This window comes from Leptonotus elevatus, chromosome 6, assembly GCF_054856555.1.
Source record: "Leptonotus elevatus isolate MCC_2025b chromosome 6, RoL_Lele_1.0, whole genome shotgun sequence".
Classification (NCBI taxonomy): Eukaryota; Metazoa; Chordata; class Actinopteri; order Syngnathiformes; family Syngnathidae; genus Leptonotus; species Leptonotus elevatus.
This window is the reverse complement of record NC_141244.1, coordinates 21,251,357-21,269,314: the sequence shown is the minus strand read 5'-3', so window position 1 is coordinate 21,269,314 and position 17,958 is coordinate 21,251,357. Positions and strand designations below refer to the sequence as shown.

General features: G+C 41.6%; 3 protein-coding genes across 7 annotated transcripts in view; 2 read left to right on the top strand and 1 right to left on the bottom strand.

The window, feature by feature from the left end:
• Positions 1–262: 262 nt before the first annotated feature.
• Positions 263–4,794, top strand: rpa2 (replication protein A2). The gene is made up of 9 exons (XM_086077754.1): positions 263–408; positions 605–696; positions 1,365–1,466; positions 1,646–1,759; positions 1,839–1,913; positions 2,462–2,578; positions 3,213–3,338; positions 3,419–3,513; positions 4,583–4,794. Exons 1-9 carry the CDS (start codon positions 396–398, stop codon positions 4,668–4,670), a joined length of 822 nt encoding a protein of 273 aa, XP_085933880.1. The 5' UTR covers positions 263–395; the 3' UTR covers positions 4,671–4,794.
• Positions 3,925–17,958, bottom strand: part of themis2 (thymocyte selection associated family member 2) — a 19,586-nt gene continuing 5,552 nt past the window's right edge. The window contains exons 3-10 of the mRNA XM_086077746.1: positions 14,130–14,266; positions 13,487–13,675; positions 10,751–10,905; positions 10,509–10,649; positions 8,470–8,889; positions 7,254–8,371; positions 5,895–6,027; positions 3,925–5,753 (exon numbers count right to left, since the gene is read on the bottom strand). Coding sequence (XP_085933872.1) covers positions 5,644–5,753; positions 5,895–6,027; positions 7,254–8,371; positions 8,470–8,889; positions 10,509–10,649; positions 10,751–10,841 — 2,013 coding nt within the window. The 5' untranslated portion in view covers positions 10,842–10,905; positions 13,487–13,675; positions 14,130–14,266 and the 3' untranslated portion in view covers positions 3,925–5,643. The remainder of the gene's footprint in view (positions 5,754–5,894; positions 6,028–7,253; positions 8,372–8,469; positions 8,890–10,508; positions 10,650–10,750; positions 10,906–13,486; positions 13,676–14,129; positions 14,267–17,958) is intronic.
• The window catches only part of LOC147172711 (tryptase gamma), an 8,990-nt gene continuing 252 nt past the window's right edge, over positions 9,221–17,958 (top strand). The window contains exons 1-11 of one of the 5 annotated variants that reach the window (XM_086077747.1): positions 9,221–9,334; positions 10,739–10,883; positions 12,290–12,429; positions 13,436–13,687; positions 13,974–14,066; positions 14,159–14,296; positions 15,618–15,783; positions 16,092–16,270; positions 17,304–17,399; positions 17,484–17,626; positions 17,702–17,857. In XM_086077747.1, coding sequence (XP_085933873.1) covers positions 13,453–13,687; positions 13,974–14,066; positions 14,159–14,296; positions 15,618–15,783; positions 16,092–16,270; positions 17,304–17,399; positions 17,484–17,626; positions 17,702–17,857 — 1,206 coding nt within the window. In that variant the 5' untranslated portion in view covers positions 9,221–9,334; positions 10,739–10,883; positions 12,290–12,429; positions 13,436–13,452. The other 4 variants (XM_086077748.1, XM_086077751.1, XM_086077750.1 and 1 more) reach the window with 4 other exon arrangements.

Sequence of the window (17,958 nt, the reverse complement as noted above, 5' to 3'; positions counted from 1 at the left end):
TGGAGGATATGAAAATTACTGCGCGTTTCGCTTCCCTCTGAAGGCAACACTGACTGGATAAAGTATCAAACCCTGGTGTTTGTCTGTCAGACGTCTATTTTTTAATGTGTACTCCTGAATTACACAATGATGTGCAAACAAATTCTACCGTGAATATCACCTGATTTTGGTTGTTTGGTTTGTTTCTATTGCAACAAAAGATTTTTGGAGGGTCTGACAGACAAAAATGAGAGCGATACTGCTGTGACACAGCTTCGCGGGAATTGTAGGTGGCGCATGCGCGCTGCGTTGAATCGGCCGCGCGCGACACCACTCCAGGAAGAAAGCGGAGTTGTTTGCATTCCAACTTTCGTTTCCATTTCCAAACTATTATTCACGACGCCATTTGGAATAAAATGTGGAACCAGGGTTAGTGTGACGTCAGCGAGTTTAATCGAAACGTGACGTTTTTTGGTGCTATTGCTAACTGCACTTGTCATTTGGCTTTGGTGGTATCTTGAATTAGCTTAGCTGAACATTCTGTATTTTGATATCTCACTTTTCAGAACATAAACGTCCTGAAATGGCTGACGTTTTTTTCCTGTGTTTTTTACATGTTTCTTAGGAGGATACAACGAGTCGAGTATGGCTGGTGGCTACACTCAGTCCCCCGGCGGCTTTGCGTCACCGTCCTTGTCCCAGGGAGAGAAGAAAACGGTACATGAGGTTGCAAAAGGGGGGAACAATTACCAGTAAATTTATCAAGAAAGTTATCATGGGGAATTCCAGAAATACTGTCATTATTGACAATTCCGAGCCTATGTGACAGGTTCAAAATGGTGGTCTTTTTAAAACAGCCATAGTCACATATAGAGTGCTGTGCATAAAGTCAAACTCAGGCGAAAACAAAGACGGTTAATGTAATAAGTTAAAAACATAGACAGTTCAAAATACAATAAAACACAAACTATTCCGAGTATCATGCTGAGCCGAAAGCCATAGAATACAAAATGCTTACAGATTTTCTTTACATTTTTTTTCAATATTTAAAAAAAACAGACCCATTTTTGTGGGGGGGAAAAAAGGAAGATTTATTTTTTTGTTCTTTCCCAATGCGTTTCAACGGGTGTCAATTTTACTCGGATTTTCATTAGCGGCCTGGTCCTATTCCCTGCGAATGGCTTGGGATGACAACAAGTAGACACACAGGTTAATTGTACCTTCTGCCATTTAATAGAAACATATTTCGTTGATCTGCCTTTCACTAGATGTCGCTGAAATACGCAAAGGAACAAAGAGATTATTTGCCTGATGTTCTCTCACGCTACAGTGATTGGTTGCCATGGTTATTGTCATGCTAAGTATATTTGTGTTGTTTGATGCAGAGAACCAGAGCCTCACAGATCATCCCCTGCACGGTGTCCCAGCTGATGTCCGCCTCCCAGTTGGATGAGACCTTCAAAGTTGGCGAAGTGGAGGTGGCCCAGGTAAGGTGGCACCTTTTGCCTCTGTATTTGCAAAAAAAAAAAGCACTTTTAATACCAGTCTTCGGAGCAGTTTGTCATGGAACAATCCATCGCAGAAAGTGTGTGCTTGCTTCAAGCTTTTCATCAGGCAGGCCTGTAAAATATGCCGTGAAAACTGAATCGGGCGTTTGCTAATGCAGGTGACCCTCGTGGGAATCATTAGGAGTACCGACAAATCCATGACCAACATCCAGTACAAGGTGGACGACATGACGTGTGCGCCCATGGACGTGAAGCAGTGGGTCGACACGGAGGTAATTACCCCATTTTTCTGTGGACAAGATATGGACATGAACCTTTATAAACAGTGGCAACTTTTTTGTCTGGTTCCAGGACCCCAGCGTGGACGGATCCGTGCTACCTCCTGGCACGTACGTCAAAGTATCAGGAAACCTGCGCTCCTTTCAGGTAAGGCTCCATAGCCGACCTTAACCAAAAGTTTGTGGAGTTCAACCCGAGTTTTGTGGGAAGATAAGCCTTCGGGGAAAACATTTTCAAATTATTTCCTGTGGGATCAATTTAACCAGCAATTTCGTCCAAATTTGGAGCGTTCTTGGTAGTTCATTACACAGTGGCCCAAGTTAGCTTGCAAGCAAAAATGTATTTACGTGTCAGCTTTAGCTATTCTGCCAACATATGGTGGCAGCAAACTTCACAACCATCTGGCCGCCATCAGCTCACGTTGGTGACCTCACAGTGAAAGTGCGGCTTCTCTGTTTTGGGCTCGAATTTTCTGTTTTTTGTGCATGGCTTTTGCAGAATTTCTACTTTTGATTTAACGCTTGATATTATTTTTCAAAACTTGAGTGACGTGTGTATGTAAAAAATAAATGGTGAGTTGCACACTAACCAATAAACAAACCCTCCACACCAATGACAATGTCATGTCCTTGGTGGAGGTAAAGATGAATGCTAAGAGTGGTTAAGTGTATTTGTGTGTCCGTGGGTGCGAGCAGAATCACAGATCGGTGGTGGCGTTCAGCGTCAGGCCCCTGGAGGACATGAACGAGATCACGTCGCACATGCTGGAGGTGGTCCAGGCGCACATGGCGCTTAGCAAGCCTCAGACCTCGGTGAGGAAACTCAACGCAAAAAGACCACAAAATGCTGAATTCTCCTTCCAGAATTGGAGGTCATTTTAGGAACCAACATATTAAAAAAAAAAAAAAAAAACTGCTAAATTTAATGTGAGTCTAATTACAATAAGAGTTAGAGTGTCAGAACGAATTTCTGAACGCAGCTTCTAACGACAGAAAAGTTTTTTTTTAGTTTAAAATGGCTTACGTTAACTCGATTCCCACGTTTCATTGCCAATGATTGAATCCTTGTTGGTTATTACACTGTAAATCCTTGACGGGGCCAAAGGAAGCTGCATGCTAAGCAGCTACTAGCTATATGTCACACATTTGTTGCCATGACTACTCTGCTTCCATTTCTTCTTCTTTCATTTGGTGGTTGGCATATTCTTTTGGTGCATTACCACCGGTGGAAGTTAGGTGGCAGTAATGCACAGAAAGTCAACAAAATTACAACTCAGACTTTGGGTGCCAGTCTGATCTTGAATTTAAATTTTGAATAATGTAAATTGGGTTTTCTTTTTATTGACTGGGGGGGGGGGGGGGGAACAGTTTTTTTTTCTTCTTCTTTTTCTCTAACACCTTCACCAACTAAAACGCTAACCCTGGTGCACACCGTCTTTCCGTCCAGGCCGGGTTAGGAACGAGCAGCTACACGTCGTCCGTGCCGCAGCGCACCACTGCCGGCAACATGGACTCGGGCTACGCGGGCGCACGCGACATGGTCAACAACGGCTTAAGCGCCAGTCAGAACCAGGTATGGACCGCTCGGGTGCAACGACCTCACACAGGCATGACGCCGCGTGACGGGTTCTACTTCCTTTGGTGGACGTCAAGGTGCTGAGTCTGATCAAAGGCTGTCCGGATCCGCAAGGCATCGGCCTTCACGACCTGAAGACGAGAGTGCCCAACCTCAGTGTGACGGCCATCAAGTAAGAGCAACTCACACTAACGTTGGATTTCAAAACGGACGCCACGCAGCTTAAATGATTTTGTATTTCTATGGTAATCGTTGAAATTGTAAATAGAGCACAAACTATGAACCCAGAAACACTTTCAATATCATTTTAAACTCATTTTACAACATTATCCATGACATTAAATGGCTTCACCTCAACATTCAGTTTCTCACAGTCAAGATGTTTCACTTAAAATACTTACTTGAGACCAACTGCTGTCTAGACAGGGCGTTGGTATTTTAGGTTCCACTTGTGAGAGAATTGCAACATCTTAAGATTAAAAAAACATTTAAAATTGAAATATTCTACAATACAATACAAAACAACACATGTTTTATTATCATTTGTACTTTTGCTTAGACGGCAAAAGTAAGCGGCATAATTTTCACGCTCGACATACTTTCCTTGAAGCGTGACCACCTCAAGATGATTTCAATCTTTTTATAACCCCATGAATTCTAAGAAATGTTTCTGACGAGACAATTTCACAATAGACGCACGACTATCGGCGACATCTGCGTTTGTCGCTGTCCTACAGTGACTTGAAATGCAAATCAAACATGATGTGATGTTTTGTTGCAAAACTGTCAATTTCCAAAGCTGGAAAATGTTCATGGAAATGAACAGTAAAATTGAAGGTTGCTTCTTAACGGGAGACTTACTGTAAATAAAATAGGTGGTAGTAAAATATATTTTTGAATAACTTCAAGTAAAACTACTTGATTACATGCAAGTGGCACATTGACTTATGAAAGCTCCAATTGAACATTTATTCCAGTTTCAACCTTTTTTTTTAATGTTATGTGCCAGAATTTGAATTGCAAGTCAGTTTGAAAACAAAATGAAGCATGCATGAGCTATATTGCATGGATTAGGGAAGAAAATAAATATTTGTATTTATATTTGAATGTTCCAAAATTCCCCAACTGAACATCCCATTAAAAAAAAAAAAAGAACAAAAGTTTTCCACCACTTTGCCAAACCCATGTTGAAGTTTTCAACTTGCCGTTGCTTACAAGAACACTTCATCATCGTCCCACAGGCAAGTTGTGGAATTCCTGAGCAACGAGGGTCACATCTTCTCCACCATCGACGAAGACCACTACAAGTCAACAGATTGTGACGTTTAGTACATATTTCCCTTTTTTTGTTCAACTCTGTTTTGTCATATGTAATTAAAAAGTTTTTTTTTTTTTTTTTTTTAAAGAAACAACTTATATTTCGACTTAAATAAACGAAATACTATTGTTGTCAGCTCCTGACTCTAATCCTATTATTGATGCGCAAACCAAGGGTACATACAAATGAGACTGATTTATTAAATACATTCCCTAAAGGGCAGTATTTGCAATTTGGTGTTTATTATTTAACAAAACTGGCGTCAGTAGTTTGATTTGAACAGAACACAACACAAAACCGACTATAATCTTACTCAAGTTGAGTTGCGTCTTTTGCTTTCATCATCACTTCTACTAACCTCACAAGCCAGATTGATAATTGTGATCCGCTCGAGGGAGTTCTCCACATTATCAATCTGAAAAATTCACTCTGCAGATCCGTCCGGGAAAGGAGGGACGTTCTGTACAATACTTCGAGCTGATTGGACGATGCAGCATCTTGTGCACGTTTCTTTTGACCAATTGCGGCAACAGATGAAAATGTCGTCTTCGGTCTCGTCTCAGGGAAAACAATAAAGCACGGACATCTTTACCAGATGAAAATGCACAAAAGCGCCGCTCGCTGTTCAACATTCAACAAGAAAACGGTTCGTAATTCTGCGAGAACAGAATTAATAGTCCATTATTTTGTGTTAATGTTTGCCACTCTGTGTTCGTTGCAGCCTGGTCATCCTGGAAGGGGGGATTCCCCAGGGGCCTCCAACCCCCCCCCCCTTTTATATCCCCTTCTCATTTTTCTCCATTTTTTTAAATTTTTAAATACTATTCCTTGCCCTCCTGATCTGTCAATATTTGTCAACTGTGGTCTTGTGCGAAGAAGCCCTTTGAAACTCATTTGTGATTAAGGGCTATATAAATACATTTGGCTTGACTTCTTCCGTCAAGGTACTATTGTATTGTTTTTACATAGAAATCCGTGTCCAGTCTAGTCGAACATGACGCTCTCTTGCTCTTTCTTCAGCGTCCCTTCCAACACGTCCTCCACTTGCTCGTAGTTGTCGTCGCTGTTCTCAGCTCCATCTTCACACGCTCGCCCTGAGGAGACACAAACGCAGATAAGACTTGTCTAGCTCATCATAGAACATGGACAAACTACAAGTGACTTTAGTAGTTGCAATGATTGTCGGGGGTGTTCCACCCAATAGTGGTGGGTGATGTGGGCGTCGCAACTCTTACCGGTTGATGGAGCAATTTCAGCAGGTTTCTGGAAAGTTCCCACGTAGGTGTTGGGTGTGGCCCTCTGTACCGAGGCTTGTAATGTTGACGACCTGCGCGGCGGCGGCGGCTGGTGGTTGCTGCCACTTGCCGGCTGGGTGGAAAGAGGAAGTGAGCAGCTTGTGGGTTTTTAACGCACGATTGCTTTACCCCGGCGATTTGTGTAAGTCATGCTGATTGGTCTGAAGGCAGATGTTATAATGCTTGGAGGCGATAAGTTGTATCTGCAAAGTACTCGGCGCTTCAACTTTGCCCGCATTTTGGTATGTTTACAGAAGTAGTGGCAAACTTGCTAACGACACTGTTATGGTTGACTTAAGGAGGGCTAGTTACTGTAGACTCGAGAAACCACATACAAGTGAATCGTGGGGGATTCGTTCCAGATGACCATTTTTGGACACACCAGCAATGTTATCTAACAGTAGTCGTGGCATAGCTCAAGTGATAGAGTGGCCCTCTCCCATGCTGAAGGTTCTGGGATTGTTCCTGAACCCTTGAGCGATTGGGACTGAATATAGTCTTTTTCAGAGTAAAATTTACTCTATGACATTTACTATGTCGGTGAAAATCCACGATTTGAAGCATAGATGTCAAACTCCGGTCCTCGAGGGCTTCAGTCCTGCATGTTTTGGATGTTTCCCTTCTCCAACACAATCAACAACGATCCTATTGATCAGAATCCGCTTTTGTTGTTGTGTGAAAAAGGAAAACCTCCAAAACCTGCAGGACTGCGACCCTCGAGGACCAGAGTTTGACACCTATGATTTAGAGCAGTGGTTCTCAACCGCGGTCTTCGAGTACCCCTATCCAGCATGTTTTCCATGTCTCCCACGGCCAACACGGGTGTTTCAAACGATCAGCTAATCAGCTAGCTCTGCATGAATCCTGATAACAATCCTCAGATGTGTTGGCTGAAGGCGACATGGAAGAAAACGTGCTGGATAGGGGTACTTGAAGACCGGGGTTGTGAACCAGTGATTTAGAAAGACCATTAAAAAAATAAATAAAAAATCATTCACTGTGAATTAGTGATGCTGAGATTGTGATCGGCCAATTTCCGTGGAAAAGTACATGATCGTTCATTGCTGATCACAAAAAAAAAAAAAAAAAGATCACCTGCAGTTCATACTTTGCTAGAGACCAGCCTGTGTGCTGTATAGCCTTCCCTCCCCCTTTTTGATTCTGATAAATTAATCGAAGAAAAAAAAAGCCTGATTAATCGTTAGTGAGCAGCTCTAAAAATTGATTTCACTCATGAAAGATCTGTACCGGCAGTATAAAACCCCGACTGGAAACACTCCTACTGTAAATGGCACTTACCGTAGCTGGCAGTGGTGCTGAGCTCTTTCTAGTTTTGACCGTCATGTTGGCAAACTCTTTGGTCAAGACGCTTGTGTTCGGCGCCGATAGGTTCCTTTTGGGGGGTCTCGGAGGAGGACACGTCACCGAAAGGGCCTCTTTTCGGAACTCGTGCAAGAACCTGTCCGTCACCTCCGTGACACGTTCCATGCTGCATTTGGGGGCATGGTTTGGGGGCCACGGGAGAGGCTGCTGGCTGCGGCACACGGTCATGCAGAGCCGCTGGGTCGGGATCTCGAAGCAGAGGTTTGGCGTATGCAGGAAACTGGCCTGGATGGCGGGCTCTAGGGTGGCCCCTTCTATTCGGAGGCAGGGGAACCCAACGAGAGGGTCGCTCTCCAGCTCGGGGTCCCGGCTCACAGCTTTCACATCCAGGGGCGCCTTCTGGCCCAGGTCGTTCAACGTGTACTTCTTGTTGTCACTCAGCAGCTCCAGAAAGTGGCCTTGCATATATAAAGGAAGATAAATTTGGTCTTCCTGCTTTCCGTCTCCATCTTCATCGTCATCCTCATTGTCTTCCTCGCCGTCCACGTCTTGGAGGCGGTGGCAAACGACGGCGTCCATCTGGCCGCACGGCAGTTGGACTTTTTGGCATCCGATGACTTCTAGTCGCTCGCCGACGGAGAGGCCGGGAAGGCCTTCTTCCTCCACTTCCTCGCAGTTTTTCGTGGCGGACACTCTCAGTCCCGGAGTTTGGGTGGAGGCCGCGTAGAGCTCGTACGCAGAGTCGAACCCCCGGGGACGCCTGCGGAAGCGGCCCACGTACTGCTCGGATACCAGGAAGAACTGCTGCGCCTTGCGGCTCTTCACGCTGGACATGATGGTCATGGGCGAGGTCGTCTTTCGGTGGAAGATCAACTGGGTTCCTTTCTGGAGCTGCGGTAGCCAACTGCACTTGAACATTGAGCGGGTCTCGGGACCCTCCAAGACCTCCACCACCACGGGGAAGGTTTGATCCGATTGGGAATGGATCTCGGGCAAGCTGAGGGGGATCACAAAGCTGACGTCCTCGCACGCGTCTGTGATGTCCACCACGTCTACCGCCAAGCTGGACGGGAACTGCAACACGTTCTTCCTCACTGCCGACCAAATTGAAACAAAGGCAAATGTAGATCATGTTTGAAAGAATTCCCCAATTGTTTTTGAAAACCCCAAAAGAGTTTGGGAAAGCCCTCACTGCTCATGATGGCGCAAATCTGGTAGACCGGGCTGAGGATGAGCGTGCGTTGACACATGGCGGCGTTGTCAAAGCGGAAGCGTTGATTACACAGGTGCGGCGACGTCACAATCTCCCTAGGGGTGAAGCGCTCCTCGCCCTCGTGCACGTAGAACTCGCCGCGCGTCCCCAGTGGAATGTCCACATCCGCCGAGGCCTGGCCCGGGCCTCGGCGGATGCGGCAGCGGCACAGCTCCTCCTTTTCCACCACGGATAGCAAGGTCAGGACGGTGCCTGCCCCCAGCGTGACGTCAGCCAACGTCATCTTGGAGCGGATGGTGAAGGTGGCGGGGAGACAGGACTCCAAGCCCACGGGCCTCAGTTTGACCAGTTCCTCCACCGTGCTGTACGGAGTCTCCTCTGGGACCACCTTCAATAAGCCTAAAAAAAACAAAAACATTTTACAATAAGTGCTCAGGCAATTTTGTTATTTTCTGAAAGGGCATTACTGTGCACAGGACAACTGTTAGCATGTTACAGTATTTGCTCAATTCTTATGTGAAATGGTACTCAATTACAGATTTAAATGTAAAGTCAAACTACAGTAACACCCCCCCCCCCCCCCCCCGTGTGAACCCGAAACCCCCATCGTGGGTTTCGGGTTCACACAGTCCTGCTATTTCGCGGGTTCTTTAAAAAAAATTATGTTCCAAGTCTTGTCTATTCTGGGTGTAATTCTATTGTTGACCACTAGAAGGTGACACACAACTTACTCTGAGACTGTAAACTTGAAAGCAGACGAAGATGAACAAAGACGAGAAATATAACCTAGAAGTCATCCACGTCAATCCTGCTTTTTAAATGCTACAGAAAGCAACAGCAGTAGGTTCGTTTTATAATGTACATCGTTGGGCATGATTATTGATTTATATTGTGAGATTATAAATTTGTTAGTTTGGAAAAAACAATTGTTTACAGACTACTAAACAGGCATCGGTACACTGTTGATACATTAAAACGTGTGTTATCCATTCTTCTTACACTCTCGCTAAATTACATGTGTTTAAATATGTTTATATTATTCGTGTGTTTAAAGACTTTAAAAATAAAGTGCTATGAATGCTACCAAAACATGCATAGGGAGTATTTAACTTGCTATTTTTTTTATATTGCGGATTTCGGACTGCGGGGATGGTTTGGAACTAAACCCCCGCGATGGAGGAGATTAAGTTGATATCTTGGGTGCATACAAACTGTTGGCATTTTGTCCGAACTTTGTTTAAAAAAAAAACGGGGGCGTTTCCCACAAAAAAATGGGGATTGGCTCCTTCAAAGAGTAAAATCCCATGAATAACACGTGTTTTCTAAGAAAATGAATTATTTTTTTTTGTATATGGGGGGCTAAATAAGAAATTAAAATTTTTCACATTGTTTTGATGTTTTTCCAGTACCAGGGGTTGTAAGAAAATTATATATGATCACTGATTTATAGCACATTTTACACAACGTGAGTCAATGTTTCACATACTGTAAGCAAAGTAACAAAACAAAAAACAAAAACTTACTGACATTTTTAAAAGAGCGTACAGTGCAAGAACAAGATTTTCAAAAATACTATAATATAGTTTTTAATCTGGATTTACAGGCACGTACACTTTGATATGTTTTGAATCTTCGTTCATATTCTCTCTAATAAAGCAAATCGGGCGCTACAGAGAAGAAAAAAAACTGCTTTTAAGGTTTTTTTTGGGTGGGGGGGTATAATAACAGGTGCGTGTTATTCATGGGGTTTTATGGTAAAAAATATAGAATAAATATATCACGAGTACAGTCTAATATGCAACAATGTCAATTTTAATGTATCAATTAACATTTAAAATGAGTTTATTAAACTAAATAATTTGAAAGCACTCATTCTGAAAGTCAATGAAATAGTTTATAGGAAGAAAACAAGGACAAACGGATACTGTAACAAAAAGCCCACAAATGCTTATACATAATACTTAATATTAAACCGTATTTAAGCGAAATTTATTACATTATATATAACGGGCTAGCACCTGTGTGGTTAATTGGTAGCTCGAACGTCTCAAGGCTGTCGACGTCCTCGCAACAAACAGACGAGAGTTCAATGTTGGTGACCTTGATGATGTCCCCGGTGGAGAAGCTCACTTCATTCCCAGAAATCTCATAGACAGACCCTTAGAATTTAAAAAAAATAAAATAAAATAAAAAGAGAGAGAGGAGCAAAAATGAGGAGAATTCAAAGCATACACTTTCTCACAAACAGAGCCGTTCGTACCTTGGAAGTAGACCCCAGAGCAGACCTGTAGGATTCTTGGCAGACAAGCGCTGTCCAGCGATGCAATATACTGCTGGAGAGGGAACGCCATCGTGGTGGGCCCAAGAGCAGCAAGTGATTCATGCAGGATAAAGTACGTGCGGTGGTTCCTTTTACTGTCAAAAAAAAAAAGAAGAAAAAAAGCCACATGAGCAAAGGAGGAAGTGACAGGCTTCTGCACAATGCTTGTATGCAAACCTTTGCTACAAGGTCATGACATGAGAAAACCATATACTGCACACACCGGATATGTAAATTAGTTATTTAAAATTAAATTATACGTATGATGATATTCATTTTATTTGATTGGATATCTTACATCTTACCCAAAGTGTTTTTGTAATTGCATGTAGATGGCACAAGATGTTGGAAAAGCAGCACAATCAATAACCCATGTTGTAGAAAGAACGGTATTAATTAGTAGTAGTTGAATTATTCAACACAAATGAACCACTTTCACATAAGGCTCATCAATCGTATTAGCTAGCATATTAGCTTAACACGCTAGCACAAAGTGACGTGACATCACGCATGGGCAAACAAATACGTCCACTAACAATTCACAAGCATTTGTACTGTTGTATACGTGAAATCAGAGGTGACAAATCCAGGTCCAGAAAGTAAAAACCCTGCCACAGTTTGGCTTTAGACATTGATGCTAGCTAGCTAGCTAGCTAGTAAACGAGCACCATGGGAGCTAGCTAGCTAGCACCTGGGGCTAAAGCCAAACTGTGTCAGGGTTTTTACTTTCTGAATCAAGATTTGCCACCTCTACATGAAATTCACCATTCTAGCATTTTCATATGATAAAAAAAAAAAAAGTTAGGAAATACAGACAAATTGGTAAGGCAAAAACCACACTGGCTATTAGAAGTTGAATTGGGGAGAGAAGCAAAGACAAAGTTTCACTTTCACTTTGACTGTGCACCAAGTTACAGTTCGTACGAGAAAGGCAAAACAGGATGCAGAGGAAAAAATATCACCATTAAGCCAAATGGCGCCAAAGTGATACTTTAAATGGCTTTAGCTTGAGCACAGAAGCGCTAAATAATGGAGGCTCAGTTCCCCCCCAAAATAATCAGCGAATATGCTAACGCAGAACCATGAACGTGCCCGGGTCCGCTGCAGTTTGTTCATCTTTGCCAGCGTTGCATAGTGACAGGCAGAACAATAAATACGCGTCCACCTATTGTCATTCACGCAACAGAATATCACTTTAATGAGCCCCCGATTTGACACACCAAATGTATTTATGACTAAATTTAGACGACATCGTCATTATTTCAAAGCTATCTTCTGGGCTTTTGTGACATTTTTGTATGGTGGTGCGTTGTTAAAGTGTGAGATACTGTATGAAACTTGTCTCAAAGTTGGGAAACACTGGCGTTAACTGTGCAGGCGTACTTAATGAAGTGGCCTCCTTCACGTAAGTGAAGCATTATCCCAACTGTTGTTAACTTGTGACCCTGGGCCACACAATTGCCTCCATGCATATTTCAGAGACGCGTATCCGTTACCGGCCACACCTGCACGTAAGGGCAGGAGGAGGAGGATTACACAGGCTAGACGGAGAGAGCCATATTGCGATGAAGAAGTGTTTGAAATAAAGTTGCTGACCTTCTCACTCAAAGACAAATCAGGTGAGAGAGAGTGTGAGAGAGTGAGAGAGTTAGTCTATCTTAACCTGGCCATCTAAATTAAACTAAGATTGCTAATCTACAAGATCTAAGATAATAGAATAGGATAAGATAAGCAAAAGTGGGGTAAGCAATTATAAATTAAGAAAAGACCAAAATAAGATTGGGTAAACTGATAAACTAAGCGGAGCAAAGTAAGGCTAAGATAAGCAAAGGTCAACTAAAAAAAACAGCTATGCTAGGTTAGGCTATAAGATAATGTAAGTTAAATTGAGGTCGGGTAAACAATACAAAAAGATTGAAAGATGAGGAAGAGACTATTGGTAAAGAAGTTATGATAAAAAAAAATAAACTAAGGTAAACTAGGGCTAAATTCAACTGAGATGGGGTAAGCTATATTACAAACTAGGCAAGGTGAAACTAGGGATATGATAAACGAAATAAATATAAGAAATCTAGGTAGTCTGAATTAAACTTAGTTAAGATTGACTATTGCCGGATAAGAAAAAGAAAATCTGAGCTCGGCTAAACTATGGCAAGGTCGGCTAGGCTCAGCTAAGGTCAGCTAAGTCATTCTAGCAAGCGAAGTGAAGCTAGCTACGCTAAAATGGGATAAGGTAGGCTTTCGCTACAGCAAGTTGTATTAAAATATGATCATATAAAGCTAAGTTAGGTAAAGCTAAAATCACCTAAATTAAAATGTAGGAACATTTATTATAAACTAAGAAAAGAAAAGCTGCAATAAACAAAATGTAAGCATGCTAAATTCAAGTATGCTCAAATAAGCTAAGTTTGGCTAAGCTAAAATAGGATCATTAAATTGAGTGAAGCACAGCTTGGCCAACATGCACTAATGTATGCTAATGCTTGGCTAAGCTATTATAAACTAATGTAAGTGAAGCGAAGCTAGGCTCAGACAGACTAAGCTAAGCTTGTTGTTATGAACAACAACTGTAAAATTAAAATTAAATACCATGAATAAATAAATGTAATAACAATTGATTAACAGGAACTGCCAATCCAAATATGGATGTAAGGCTCCAAACAGGAAGTGGCGTACATTCTCCACCACACTTCTGGTCAACATGCTCCCCTCCGCTTTCTTCTGAATTGAAGAGCATCTCCTCCTTGGTCTCGCCCACCGTGGTCACACTCCTGCCTCAGTGTTCATCCGTGTCACCGCTGCCGCCATCTTTACATCCCCTCGAAGAGGGTTCCATAGGCCTCGTACTCGCCAAAGACCCCCCACCTGAAGCACCAGGTAGGTAATCAGTTGGTTACAATCCAAAAAAGTATGTCTGTATGTTTGTTTGCTTTTTAATAGCACAACATTAAGAACATTTATTATTTTTGCATTATTACTTTAAAAAAATTTAGCTTTATTTTCATAATAGTCAAATTATTAAACTAATTGTATAAAAAAAGAAAATTAGGGGGGGGAATACAACTTAATTTTCATACTATTATTCCTATATATTTATATTTGTGACTTTTGTCACTGATTGTATGGATCTAATATTTGTATAACATTGTATTGTCATACGTAGGAGCAGATACTCCCGCGTGTTGTCCTCGCGTGTTGGTGCTCATCGTGAGCGTGTCCATCACCGTCAAACTTGTCATCGCTTCCGCTCTCTTAGGTAGCACAATTTACTGATGTCATGATTACTACATCATTATGCATGTCTCGTACTGCATCTCACCTTATGGTCTGGTGCTGTCTCCAATGTAGTGAAGTTCCTACTTTATCCATCGGAGTTAAAGGCCTCATCGTCGCCTCCGTGTGGCGTGAAGGGCAACTGCAGCACTCCGACCCAGCAGCCGTCCTCGTCAAAGTACCCTGTCAACCACATAGACTATATCAGAGCGGGTACTACAATTTGTGTTCTTTTATTTGACACACATTAGCGTGCAACTCTGAACCGACAACTAATTGATTAACATGATTATTTTTGGTCATCGATGATTGTTTTTATTTAAATATTGTCTAAATGCAAATCTAATATTTATTAAGTGGACTGATTACCTTTGTTGAATCAAAATAAATAAATTATCAACATTCTTTTCCGATTTTCTGACATACGTGTCGGTACCAGATGTGATCGGCCTGCCAAATCGTATCGGGGTCTTCTAACAAACACAGGATTGGCTAGAAATTATCCAATTGACGACAAACATTGGAAAGAAAATATTAAAGATGTAATTTCGATAACAAAATGTACGGGCTGAAATTGTAAAACCTAAGAATATAAGAGCAAGATACTGTATATTGAATAAATAATAAAATACATTGAATAAATGATAAATACACAAATAATTGCCTGAGATGTGACAAATATTGTCATCTTAGATTGCTAATCTGGTCCTATTATCATTAAGACTATTTATGTGATGTATTGTGATTTGTGAACTGCTAAAAAAGAAACCAAACCGAAGTAAACACGTCTGAATCACGCATTTCGTTAGCGCCGCTGTACTGACGTCATCGGCAAGCTCGACCGCACTTTAATAAAAAAAAAAAAATCTTAAATCTTTAAGTATCCTTTTATATTATTAGGTTTATTTCAGTCCATACGTTTTGTTATGTAAATGAAATCTTTAATATTTTCTTTCCAATGTTTTGACGTCAAACAAAAATGTTTTCAAATAACTTTATTGAACATTTGTAAACAAATTTTCTCCAGATGTAGCGTGACGTCATCGGAGGGCGACCCGACAATTTTTTTTAAGAATGAAATTACAAAATTCAACATTTTGGCTTTAAACACAAATCAAAAAGAAATGTCAAAGTGCGGTTTACAAGGCACCAAACAGTAACACAATCATCACCACTTCTCACACACACACGAGCGCACACACACACGATATATAAATTAGAGGTCATCAAACAGACGACCCCGATACAATCTGGCAGCCCGATCATATCTGGTACAGACAACGGATCAAACCAGGAACTGAAGCTTAATCTGCCGCTTCTTCATGCTATTAATTATGCCTCATCTCTATCAGTAGACCTCACTGCTGCCCAGCTTGTTGTGGTGCAATGTGGAATTACACTGAAACCCCAACTCAAAATGTTCCTGTATACCTTTACTGTAAAAAACAAATAATAATCAAATGATCGCTTCCGCAATGTTTGTAGGGCCGTGAACGACCAGCTGTGATTGTTTCATCGTCTTTTTTTCCACCAGAATGTCCGGGCCTGGCCAGCGATGGCAGACGCATCGTCGGGGGGACGCTGGCGGAAGCAGACGTGTGGAGATGGCAGGCCAGCCTGCACTGGAGGGGGAAACATATCTGCGGGGGTGCCATCATCTCGCCACGCTGGGTCATCACGGCGGCTCACTGCTTTGTCCAGTAAGTGGGAAAATGAGGGGGGGTCCGTTGACATGCAGTATTTTAAGTATTTAAGTCACCAGCCGTTATCACCTGCAGCCTTTTCTGCATGTTTGTTGTCTGTTGCCTCACTATCATAGAGCAGTGGCAATGGCCCAGTCACGCATTGATTGGCAGTGAATGAAGTCAGCTGTGTGCACACCCACAACGGCGCAAAGAAAAATAGAGCCTATGACTGAATCTCCGCTCTGTATTTCATATAAAATCCATGATAAAAAAGAAGGGACCTGATGTCATGGTTCCACTCTGCTGTGCATCTCTACTTGTAGGGATAACATGTTACAGGTGGCTGACTGGCTCGCGGTGGTATCCACCGTCAGTATCGCCGACGCCTCCCGGGGGAAACGCTACCGAGCCCTTCAGGTCCTCTACCACCCTCGCTTCAACACTCGCAGCAACGACTACGACATCGGCCTCCTGCGCACCATCGCTAACATCGATATGAGCGGTCAGATTTGATTTCACTGTATTTTATCATCACATGGCTTTAAAATTAGGGAAATGTGGGGAATTTCATGAACGGTGAATTCAAATGGGTATTTTTATTTACATTTCCTTCTAAATTATTTTACTTCAATGTTCAACTTTTTTTATTTTAATTGGTCCAAAATGACAGTTTTGTGTCATTCTGGGTTCCTCTTACTGTTTAGGAAACTGTTATAATATACTGTAGCTAACTTTACCAAAATGAATGCCCATTAAAAAAGCATTAATATGAATAAATGAAGACTATTAGAATACAAAAATACATACATACATAAATAAAAAAATTGTATGGGTTTATAATTACGTTTGTCACTTTATTTTCATTACGTGAAAAATTATATTAAATTAATGGAAATATTTAGCATGTAAAAACCTCAAATACGTAATAAATATTAGAAACTATTTCATTAAATTGAATTAATTAATAGAATTGTTGTTTACATTTTATGTGATAGTTTTTTAATTCAATATACTCAAGAAAATTAATATATAAAATATTAATTAGAATTGTAAAAAAAATGTAATGGCTTAATAAATAAATGCCATAAATCACTTAAAATTAGAGCCTATATAATGAATACAATTTAAATTAATTTTCAACTCAACTTTATTTTTGGACAATTTACAAAAAAAGGTTTTGATGAACAGTGCTACACATTAATAGCTAACATGATACAGTTGAAAAAATAAAACGATAAAATAATAAAAACAAATACTAATTACTATATACAATAACAGTATACACAGACAATAATTAAATTTAATAACAGTGATAATTATAAATATGTAGTAATAATATTATTTTTTTAACAATTAAAAAATTTGAATTTCAATAATATTATTATTAAATTTACTTTTGTTTTATTTTATTAAAATACCTTTATTTAATTTTACAGCGTGAATTTTAATACATTCTAGAATCTTCTAGGCTTCTCCCATTGTGAGAGATTGTTATGGTTTCGCTCACACTTAAATGGCTTTATGGATATTTGTAGACGGGGTGCGACCAGTCTGTTTGCCCAGTCCCAACGAGTCCTTTCTTCCTGGTGCACCATGTTGGATCACGGGCTGGGGGTACGTCCGGGAAGGAGGTGTGCTCCTCTGACATGATTGACAGTTGATGTCAGGATGACGGAGTACCAGTACATACACCGTACGTGTTTTTGCGTTGTCAGGTTTTGTGTCAGATGAGCTCAGGCAAGCTCATGTTAAAGTGATTGCTGAGTCGGTGTGCCGCCACCCGAGCGTCTACGGCATTCACGTGACACCTCGGATGATCTGTGCCGGCTCCTTGGAGGGAGGAGTGGACTCCTGCCAGGTACGGAGAATCTGATGCGACGATATACTGTGAGAGGCATTACTCAGAAGCAAGTGCTGACAATGTGATTTTTAGGGTGACAGTGGGGGTCCTCTGCTGTGTGAGACAGCCAGGGGGGAGTGGAGGCTGGCAGGGGTGGTGAGCTGGGGCAACGGCTGTGGACGGCGCAATAAGCCGGGCGTGTATAGCCGGGTAACCCAACTGCTGGATTGGGTTGCGCAACATGTGGAGGTACAGTGAATTCTGCATCTGCGGATTTATGAGGGACACCTAGCCTATATTATTTGCTGAAAACTCAGCTATTTGCTGTTTTTGTGTTCACCAAAGCAATA